Source organism: Rutilus rutilus (assembly GCF_951802725.1).
Source record: "Rutilus rutilus genome assembly, chromosome: 19".
Taxonomy (NCBI): domain Eukaryota; kingdom Metazoa; phylum Chordata; class Actinopteri; order Cypriniformes; family Leuciscidae; genus Rutilus; species Rutilus rutilus.
In genome coordinates this window covers 31,148,822-31,160,147 of record NC_140232.1, presented here as the reverse complement: position 1 = coordinate 31,160,147, position 11,326 = coordinate 31,148,822, and the positions used below count along the sequence as shown (strand labels likewise).

At 39.1% G+C, this 11,326-nt stretch overlaps 1 protein-coding gene across 1 annotated transcript; it reads left to right on the top strand.

The window, feature by feature from the left end:
* The first annotated feature begins 643 nt into the window (after nucleotides 1-643).
* LOC311279061 (protein SSUH2 homolog) lies at nucleotides 644-7,282 on the top strand. Its single transcript, XM_084390291.1, has 10 exons — nucleotides 644-743; nucleotides 1,623-1,695; nucleotides 3,494-3,629; nucleotides 3,783-3,843; nucleotides 4,865-4,986; nucleotides 5,877-5,959; nucleotides 6,336-6,428; nucleotides 6,516-6,621; nucleotides 6,712-6,819; nucleotides 7,077-7,282. The coding sequence occupies exons 1-10, from the start codon at nucleotides 695-697 to the stop codon at nucleotides 7,218-7,220; spliced, it is 975 nt and encodes a 324-aa protein (XP_084246417.1). The 5' UTR covers nucleotides 644-694; the 3' UTR covers nucleotides 7,221-7,282.
* Nucleotides 7,283-11,326: the final 4,044 nt, after the last annotated feature.

The following is an 11,326-nucleotide window of genomic DNA, read 5'->3' as shown; positions in this document are numbered from 1 at the left end:
AGATCAGCAAATTTGTTTAATGTAAATCAGATTAAATAAGAAATCTGCATTGCACTCACAGACCTTCATTTCATATAGTTGTGTATTAACTGTAAACAGTTGTTTTATTTGAAATTACCATTATGGTGATCAGTTTTTCCATTTGGTTGTATTTACTTTTCATAATGAAACTCAACCAGTCTGTTAATGTTGTTGAAGGGTGAACAGTGGTCATGGAGGTGATGGGCTTTATACCACCAACTTGTGCTCTCAATTTTTTTAACCAATAGACTACACCACTCAGAAGCATCTTTATCCTCCAATCGTAACATATTATGTGCTTCTGTAAAGCTATATAATCTTTATCCCTCTACTCTGATTTGTGCAGCAGCTCTGACAAGTAAAAAGGCAAGTCTTTGATTATTTCTATGTTTTGAAAAAAAGCAAATTTGGCTTATAATATATTAATAAATTATAATATGTAATGTATAATGTGTTAATGAATTGCTATATAAATAATTATATTTAGCATATGCAAAATTCTGAATGTGCTTGTTTTCAGCTGTTGCAGATCGAATTTAATGAGGGAACTTTCAAGTCATTAAAATTAAACTTGGCCAATATTTGCTATTGATTAGCTGAAATTAAGATGCAATATGTAATTCATGATGTTAAGCAAGTTGCCTTAATATGTTGTAATTTAGTTGGAACAAGCATGTCTGACAGCGTCCCGGGATATGAAGGAACTTCGGGCGGCGGAGACGGTAAAAAGCACAAAACAAAATTAATTGCTTTAATTTTTTACTACATATTATTACATTTGTAGGTCATTATTATATCATATATCATTATTATTGCAATAATTAATAGGGCTCCTATAATATAACTTGTTTTTTTCAGATATAGGACATAAAAGTGGCATAACATTCAGAAATTGGGGCTTGATAAAATGTATGTTTTTGAAATGAGTCTTTTCTGCTCATCAATGCTGCATTTATTTAATAAAAAATTGTGAAATATTATTACAATGTTTCCTATTTGAATATATTGTCAGATGTAATTTATTCCTGTGATGTCACATGATCCTTCAGAAATAATTCTAATATGCTGATTTGCTGATCAAGAAACATTTTTTATTATTATCAATGTTAAAAACAGTTATGCCGCTTCATATTTTTGTTATCATATTCTTTGGTGAACAGAAGAACAGCATTTATTTGAGATTGAAATCTTTTGTAACAATGTAAAACTCTTGACTATCACTCTTGATCCATTTCATACATTTTTGCTGAATAAATGTATTATTTTTATTTATTTTTAAATCTTAATGACCAGAATGTTTGAAAGGTAGAGTAGGCCTATATGCTATTTTAATAAATGATAAATTATTAGGAAAAAATATGCATTGTATCAGTAGCTATGGATCCAATTAGATGAAAACTTTGTTTTTCATCTATTCATACTTTTATGGGTGAAACAATCGGAAATGAAAGAAAAGCGGATGATGTGCTGACTTTCATGGTTGCAATTGTATAGCTTTTAGATTCCTGCATAAAGTAACAGAATTTGGACGTTGAATGTGTTGCTAAAGTTATAACCACTGGTCTCTTATGAACGTCACTGATGTGTTCCTCTTGTAACAGGTGCGTATCTTCCTCCTCCAATGCCCTCTGTGCCGATGCCTGTGCCTGAAGCCTCCAGCCATCCAGAATGGCAGTACGTTTTATCTCTGTATAGATTAAGTGATAAATATATTGCTTTCAATGCAGCTTCACATTAATAAACAGAAAAATAACATTGGGGCTGTTCACACAGAATGTGTTTTAGGTTTTTACATTACACTGCGCTACTTTTCCGTTGTTTTTTTCATGTAACCGCACAGGGACCATAATGCAACCATTGCGCTCGCGTCTAGTGCATGATGTGGTTTTCTAAAAAAGGTGCGCTCAAGTTAAAAGTAGTTCAATGTGTCTCTAAACCTTTCTCTTTTTTCCTTCCACTTACCCGCTTTTTTTTTACATCAATAAATTATTCTGTGTAAACCAGCCCTAATGTTGCAAAATTCATCAGTTATAAAGGAAGTTTATTTCAGCTATAAGTAGCTACAGACAACAATAGTGTCATGAATTCAGCTAAAATGTGGTTCTCATCTTCTTCTCATGGAAATAAGCCCCAGGGCTTTATTGTGTTATCCTGACTTTGTTTTGTTTCTTTTAATGTATGATGCAAAGATGTATTGTATTTTAAACAAAATGGTCAAATAAATCAAATCAAAAAAAAAAAAAAAAACTGAAAGTGCCAGTGCAGTAAATTGATAATATTGCTGAATATGAGTTAAAGGGACACTAAGTAGGAATTTCTCCCATCTAGTGGTGAAACTGTATTTTGCATTCAAACGAATAATGCTCTCCAGCGCCTCACTTTTTCAAATGCGCGTTGCATCTACGGTAGACGTTATGTACCAAAAAGCTATGACAGGATGTCTTATAATAGCACTTCGAGTTTTTCTTCGGGTGAACAGGTTTGTTATTTAAAACAAACTGAAACTTGAATCAACGAAAAAAAGAATGTTACAGTATAAATTACTGACTGTGAAAAACATTAACTATGGTAGTTAGTAGTAATGCCGCCTTTATTCGTTATATTTTTGAAGTACGTGCACTGTTAGATATCATCATCATCCGTGCCTTCTCTAACGTTACTTTACTCAATAGCTGCTATTCATCAAAGAGCCTGTTTAACTTACTATGAATAGATAAATAGATATAACTATAAATGTTCTACTATCTATATAATAAAGTTCACAACCAAGCAATGAAAAATAAGCTTGTAATTAAGACCGTAACATTGACTTACCTGTCGAGAAAAAGGCAGGCAACTTTAGCATCTCTTGTTTTGAAAGCTTTCTCCTGCATTAGCTATCCCGACATTAACCCTTGTTTTTGTAATCTCCGGTCACGTTTCCTTTTACGGTCTATTTTGGACTTTTTCGATGACGAGGACTCCTTATTCTGTGACTCGTATGAATGAGCGGTGTATAAATAACCGTGCAGTGCATCCTTTTAAACTTGCCGCGGCAGTGACAAGCGCCTCTCACTGCTTTGCTCCTCCGCTACTGCTGGCTTCAGTCACGTGACGCTGTCCCTTTTTGTCCCTCTCTGCTATTAAAGTTTTTCAAGATGGCGGAACTACATGGAAGCCTCCGTGGACCTACCCGTCCCATAAAGATAATAAATTCTTCGTTTACGAGGATTAGTCTGATCATTGGCATAGGTATTTGTACACCATTGAGGGCATATTTATGAATAAAAATATTGATTTGAGATAATAAAATACCTAAAAAGCTACTTATTGTCCCTTTAAAGTACTTTTTATAGATTAAAAAGCAAGCTATACTCCATGCAAAGAGACTACTCATAACCAGAGTTATCTCTGTTTCAGATGTCTTAATTTCTCAAACTGACTCCTGTTGCACGTAATTCAACATTCATGTATATTAATATTTTCTTGTTAGCGACAACATTCCTTCCATCTCAGAGGGAAGAGCATGGGAAGCTTTTGAAGATTACGTCTCCAGCAAGTGCTGCTATAGTTCTGGCCCCGTCAGAGATGGAGTTATAACCAACATGGAGTCCTTTGCCACTTACAGGGTGAGACGTGAATCATTTCCATTTTGAGCATAGTGATAACCATCATTCTGTGTATTAGTAGACATGCATGAGTCTTGTTTTGGCTTTATAGAGCCGAATGTGTTTAGCAATATCAATCTGAGGTCTGTCTTTTTGTCCTGCTTCTGTTCTCAGTATCGTTTGGAGACGTTCACAGAGGCCAGATCTACTGAATTGTGTCAGGAGCCTTACAGAGGTACCAAAAGTTAATCGAGTCTATCATTAGTGGTGCAAGCATCACCATCACTATTGCTAATACTTGGAATTAGAGATTTAAACAGACCTCTATATATCTTTTGTGATAAACAGATATGAATGATATCTCAAACTGTGCAGCTTATTGAGTAGATCTGTGCTATTAGAAAATGGAAAAATTCCTTGGATTTACATGGGAGGGACTAAATAGGGAAAGAATATCATAAGCTATGTTTCCATCATCGTATTTTAATGCGAAATTTGGGTTATCACATAAAAAAAATGTTGGATGGTAACGCCAAGATGTGCATAAATTCTAAAAATGTGCAAAAAACCTTACATGAGGAGACGCTCATAAACTGAGATGAAACCAGATTTACTGAATAAACCCATTGATGCACAACAAAACTCATGTGACTGCCTCAACAGAGGATGTGATTGGATCACTGGACTAGCCAGCAGACCAATCTCATCGCACAGCATCTCAAATGTTGGTTTGATCATTCTGAAATGCCTGAAACAAAGTCTGTCATCAAAATGATTTGGGATGATTACCTTCCAGAACGTTCACTGAGTGCAACTTTCCTGGATCAACATCTTTGTTAATCCTGGAACAACATTCCAATCAACCAATCAGATTTGGACAAGTTTACCGTTTATGTCACATCTAGGCTTACAACCAGGATTAAGTGCTTCTACATCAGTGTTATTCACTATCATTTAGCACAATATGTTAACCTATGAACGCGTTCCTCGATTGCATTCCCAAACACCAGGCAAGACAGCGTTTGATGCGTTTCGTCTGTCAGTCGTTTTTATTACAGACGTTTTGCACCAATTTCCAAGGAGACTATAAAGACTCGGGAATGGACATTTTTGACTTGGGCCAGTAAGCAACCACCCATAACACCCTAGTAATGAGCTAAAAACACTATAGCAACAGGTTTTGTGCAGTTAAAATTTTAGAAAATTAAATCTAAACCTTGTTCCCTGGCTAAATCATTGCCTAAACTCTTTTGCAGGGCAGCGTGTCGATGCTGGGATTCAGCTTGCTCCTGGACTGTGGGAGATTGCAGCTCAACCTCCGTCCTACTTTACTAAGCACAAGGACACCATTAGAGTGCCCTACACTTCCTCAGTCAAGGTTTGATCACTCAAGATCCACAAGAAGGGTTCAAACAACAGAATGTGCAGCAACTATCAGAACATTTTTGTATGAAACACCACAATCTATGGAGCTTTGTTAGCACTACATTTTAAAGTGCCCCTATTATGCTTAAGGGTTCCTCATTTTGTTTTGGAGGTCTCCTACAATAGGTTTAAATGCATTCAAGGTCAAAAACACACTTTCATTTTTGCATAATATACTTTGCAACGTCACCTCCTTTCTTGTCTGAAATGGTTCGATCAAGGATTCGGTCTCGATCAAGGACTGTGCCTTCTCGACATGTCGACATCATGAACCAAACTCTTCCAGTCTCAGCGACAACTAGTGTTTGTGGATCAAAGTAGACGTTGTTCTCCAACAGCCAATGAAGACCATACACTGGCATTATGCAAATTAGTTACAAACCTACATAGGTTCGAGCTAATACTGGAATTACTGACGACTCGTTTCAGTCAGTTCAGAATCGGTTCTTTCGTTTGAGAGACAATAACTTAATTTATCATGACCTTTGAAACTTTGCAGACCTTTTACAAAAAGCTAAATTACACATTACATGAAAGGTAATATCCGAAAAAGCATAATAGGGGAACATTAAGATCTAATTTACATAGTCCAGATACTGGAAAGTAAACAATAGTTTTTTTGTTGTACCCTAGAAATGTGAACCATGCGGTGGATTGGGAGTGAAACCCTGTTCTTCTTGCTTTGGAACTGGAAGAGTAAGTGACGATTGACTGGCAAACACCAGGCCAGTTTTACCAGGCTTTTTATTATTCACTCAGTTGTTTTTGGTATACATGGCTATTATAGGAGGTCATATAATGGGACGTAAATCTAGAGACACTTTTATTTGTGTCTTTATGCAGAAAGTGTGCTCCCAGTGTTACGGTTCTGGTCGATGTCCTGATAACACGGCCTGCTATAATTGTAACTGTAGTGGACATGAAATGTAAGTCTGCCATTCTGTAGTAACTGTTTGTACTATTCTAGCTTTTGAGAAAGGAACACATCCATTGGTCTTTTTTTTTTATTTATTTTTTATGAAATTTAAATAGGACTTACTTTTTCCACTCTTCAGCCTTTTCCTTAATTTGGTCTTTTTGACCAATTCATAAGAATCAAAAGAACTGAGACATTTGTTCACATCTCAGAATGGCTGCTGTTAGAAAAAATAGAAAAAAGGTGTTTGTGTATTATTTTGCACCAACCAACCAGTCTTTTACTCTCATCATATTTGATTCAAGCTGCCATAGAGCCCTTTATGTCCTGAACATGTTTTACTAATTTTACTACTTTTATCTGAGTGTTTGTCTGGCAACTTCCAGATGTAGATCATGTAACGGCTGCGGCTTGAAGAAGTGTAACACCTGTGATGGAAAGGGAAAGCTACTCGTCTTCGTCAGTCTCAAAGTCAAATGGTCACATATTCACTGATAATACTAACCCTATGCACTCTGTCAAAGTGAACTGTCTCATTCTGAAAGCTACTTTTTGGATAATTTCAGGAGCACTGAGAAGGATGAATACGTAGTGCAAGATTCGAGCGGTCTGAGACTGGAAAAGCTGGTGAAGGTTTCAGGGAAGGAGCTCTTCAGAGACGCCCAGATTATGGTAGGAACAGATGTGCAGACAATTAAAGATAAAAGAAAGAATAATAAAGAGGCCAAAGATGATAAAAACGTGATTGAATGTTTACTGTAGGTCTATCCAGTGCTGGGTTTCCCTGATGTTTCTGTTGCACAAGCGTCTGAGCGTTTAATAAGAGACCATCGGGTGAAATATACCAAGAACTCCCACATATTACAGCAGGTACCTGATGTGTTTTATTCACAATTTTAACCTATAATTTAGAAATTTTCCATATTCAATAATAATAATAATGCTAAAGTTTTGCCATGTAATTATCAGTCTGTCTATGACAGTAGACTTGGTCATGTTTACTTGCACTATAATATTTAGATTTGAATAAAAATTCAGTCATGTAAACTGATGTGCATGTCAACATGATTCCACAATACTGATGAAACCTGAATCTGGTTCTGTAATTCAATATTTCCTTGTTCCAGAGGCAGACAATCGAGCTCATTACCATAACAAAGGTGAACTACACTTGGAAAGAGAAGCCCTATGTTTACTATGTGTATGGAAATGAGTTGAAAGTGAACGCTGAGGACTATCCCGCAACCTGCTGCTGCTGTTGTGTGATGTAATGTTCATTCCAGACCTGTACATCCAAACATCATAACCACTGACTGTACATCCAACATTCATCACCTCAAACTCAACGCACAAAATAAAACCAGAGTCAGAGATGGCTATTTTAGGGAAAGAATGATCAAAACTAATTTCCTACTAGATCAGGTGTTCCAGTGTTTAGCTTCTACCTGCTTCAGCAAATCTGCCAGGACGTTTCTAGCAGAGCCAGACTGCAGTACTGGCAACAAGAGGCCAGTTTAGTGGATGTCAACGGAGAAGATATACTTAGATCTTTCAATGCCAGTTTAATATAATTTTCTGAGGGAAAGTTCCACAATATAGCCTACAGTAAATGTGATATAATGTAAGTCTGTTGTGAGATTGTCTTTTGTCCATGTTAAGTTACCGTAGTTTGGGTATGCTAACCACTAGACGGCACTGTATGACTATTATTGATGGAGTCCAACGGATGGCTTATGCTACTCTGTGTTGCAGTAAAATAATAAAAACGCTCTTGAATAAAGACAATGAGCCGTGTCTTACCCGATAACATGACATGGTGTCAGAATTAAGGACTTCACGCCGACATTAAGAGAAAAATGGCAAAGTTTGGACCTCCCGAGCTGTTCGATTTCTCGCAGCCAGCGGAGTGGCTTACATGGCGGCAGAGATTCTCCCGGTTTAGAGTCGCATCGAAACTGGACAAAGAGAGCAGTGAAGTATGGACAGTATGCTAGTAACTTGTTGGGCAAGGCAGTGGCAAAGCACATGGGTCTGGTAGCAAGAGTCAATGCTATCACTAGTGACGTAACAAGCGATGTGTTCGGGGAAATAGGACTACTGAACTGTGAGCCTGTTAAGATCGAGCTGACTGAGGAAGCAGTCCCGTACAGCGTCAACACGCCACGCAGAGTTCCGTTTCCGCTCCTTCCAAAAGTAGAGAAAGAGCTAAAGCGTATGCTGAGCCTCGAGATCATTGAGGAAGTTACAGAGCCGACAGACTGGTGTGCCCCAATTGTGCCCGCTCCAAAACGCAACAAGGATGAGGTCAGAGTGTGTGTGGATTTGAAACGCTTGAACAAGGGAGTGAAGCGTGAACGTTATATTTTGCCCACACTGGACGATATAACACCTAAGCTGGCAGGAGCCAAGGTTTTCTCCACTCTGGATGCCTCTAGCGGGTTCTGGCAAATTCCATTGGACCCCAGCTGCCAAAGATTGACAACCTTCATTACCCCAATGGGCCGGTTTTGCTTCAAACGTCTGCCATTTGGCATAACATCAGCGCCTGAGATTTTCCAGCGGCTGATGACCGACCTGCTCAAAGACCTAGAAGGGACTGTCGTTGTAATGGATGATATCCTGGTTTACGGATCTACAAAAGAGGAACATGACCGCCATCTCGACGCGGTGTTGCGGACGGTTAAGGCGTCCGGTCTCAAGCTCAACAGGGCCAAGTGTCACTTTGGAAAGACTGAACTGCAGTTCTTTGGACACATCATTAGCGCGGATGATGTGAAGCCTGATGAGAGCAAAGTGGAGGCTATCGCTCAGATGTCCAGCCCCTCCAACGTGGAGCAGATGCGGCAAGTGCTCGGACTGGTTAACTATGTTGGAAAATTCCTGCCAGGCCTGTCTACGGTGTTGCATCCACTCACTAACCTGCTCAAGAGAGAGACTGCGTGGGTTTGGGGTGAGCCTCAGGAGCAAGCATTTAACAAAGCAAAAGCAATGCTCATGGCTGCACCAGCTCTTTGTTATTACGACGCCAACAAACCAACAGTGGTCAGTGCCGACGCCAGCAGTTATGGCCTTGGTGCTGCCCTGTTGCAAGACCACGATGGAGAGTTGCGGCCCATTGCCTTTTGCTCGCGCACACTCACTGATGCGGAGAAGAGATATTCGCAAATCGAAAAGGAGTGTCTGGCATCTGTCTGGGCTTGTGAACGTTTCGCCCGCTACATCCAAGGTAAGGGCCGAGTCCGTTTACAAACTGACCACAAGCCACTGGTGCCATTGATCAACTCATACGATCTGGACAAAACGCCACTACGATGTCAGAGACTGCTTATGCGCCTCATGCAATTCAATGTTACTGCTGAACATGTTCCCGGTAAGCAGCTAGTAGTCGTAGATACACTCTCCAGACATCCACTGGAAGACAGTTACGTGCCTGAAACAGAAACGCAAGTAAAGGCATATGTGAACACTATGGTGGCTAGCAGACCAATCAAGTCATCCAAGCTCGAGGAAATTCGCAAAGTCACACAAAGCGATGCTGAACTTCAAAAAGTAATCACATTCATCAGAAAAGGGTGGCCTCGCAAAATGGTGGAGGGCTCACCACTGCGTGGATACTATGCAGCCAGAAGTCACTTATCAGAGTCGGACAGTCTGGTCCTATATCACGACCGCATAGTAGTTCCAGCAGTACTCAGAGCTGGGGTCCTGGACCAACTGCACGAAGGTCACCAGGGCCTCACCAAGTGTCGGGAGCGAGCCAAGTTGACAGTTTGGTGGCCAAACATCGGAGCACAGATCACAAACAAAGTGAAATTATGTGACTTTTGCAGAGAGTACAAACCTACACAAAGACTTGAACCACTGGTAACCACTACCCTGCCCAGTGGCCCATGGCAAAGGATTGCCGTTGACCTTTTCGAGTTAGAGGGTAAGACTTTTCTTGTCGCTGTCGATTATTTCTCTAGAGACATTGAGATTGCTTCCCTCACCACCATGACCAGCAAGCAGGTTATTAACAAGCTCAAGCATATTTTTGTGAGATGGGGCATCCCGCTAGAACTGGTCAGTGACAACGGGACACAGTTCACATCAGCAGAGTTCCAAGATTTCAAACAGAGGTATGGTTCAGACTGCAGTACTGGCAACAAGAGGCCAGTTTAGTGGATGTCAACGGAGAAGATATACTTAGATCTTTCAATGCCAGTTTAATATAATTTTCTGAGGGAAAGTTCCACAATATAGCCTACAGTAAATGTGATATAATGTAAGTCTGTTGTGAGATTGTCTTTTGTCCATGTTAAGTTACCGTAGTTTGGGTATGCTAACCACTAGAGGTCACTGTATGACTATTATTGATGGAGTCCAACGGATGGCTTATGCTACTCTGTGTTGCAGTAAAATAATAAAAACGCTCTTGAATAAAGACAACGAGCCGTGTCTTACCTGATAACATAACAAAGTCTAAATAAAATGTGAGCTTTGTAACACGAGTTTGTACTTTTTTTACTTTTGAAAAAACTTTTATAATGTTAATTTAATCATGAGACTTCTTTCAGCACACTTCAAGTGTAAGCTTCAAAAGTGAAAAACTACTCAGAAATAACTTGTTTCTAAAAATAGTTTAAATGGAATGGCTGGAGAAGTGTTAATCAGCGACCAAATATTTGAAGATAAATTGCTGATGTGAGTTTGAATCAATAGAATCTGTTTGAATGTAAAGTAAATACATTAACTCTTTAATGTGCATTGTAACCGCACGTTTGACCTTTTTCGCGATCAAATTGCTGTAATTAAAACTCGCCAAACTTAATTTTTGGCTCTTTGTCAAGTCAAGTATATTTGTATAGCGCTTTTCACAATACAGATTGTATCAAAGCAGCTTCACAGTATTAAATTAAAATGATACAACAAGGTTTGTTTCTAGTGGAATTTATTGATTGATAAAATCAAATTAAATATCCCCAGAATATCCCCAACTGAGCAAGCCAAAGGCAACAGTGGCAAGGAACCGAAAAACTCCATCAAGTGACCTAATGGTGTCCTAAAACTCCATCAGGTGACCCAATGGAGAAAACAAAACCTTGGGAGAACCCAGGCTCAGTCGGGGGCCAGTTCTCCTCTGGCATTTATGAACTAGAGGCCGGATTGTAGTTTGAACTGTAAGATTAAAAATATTATATGAATGCCTGGCTGAAGAGATGCGACTTTAATCTAGTTTTAAACTGGGAGAGCGAGTCTGAGCAACGAACACTATAAGGAAGGCTATTCCAGAGTTTTGGGGCTAAATGTGAAAATGCTCTCCCTCCTTTGGTGGTTCTGGATATCCTAGGTATGACCAAAAGCCTTGAATTTAGTGATCTTAAAGAGCGCGATGGAT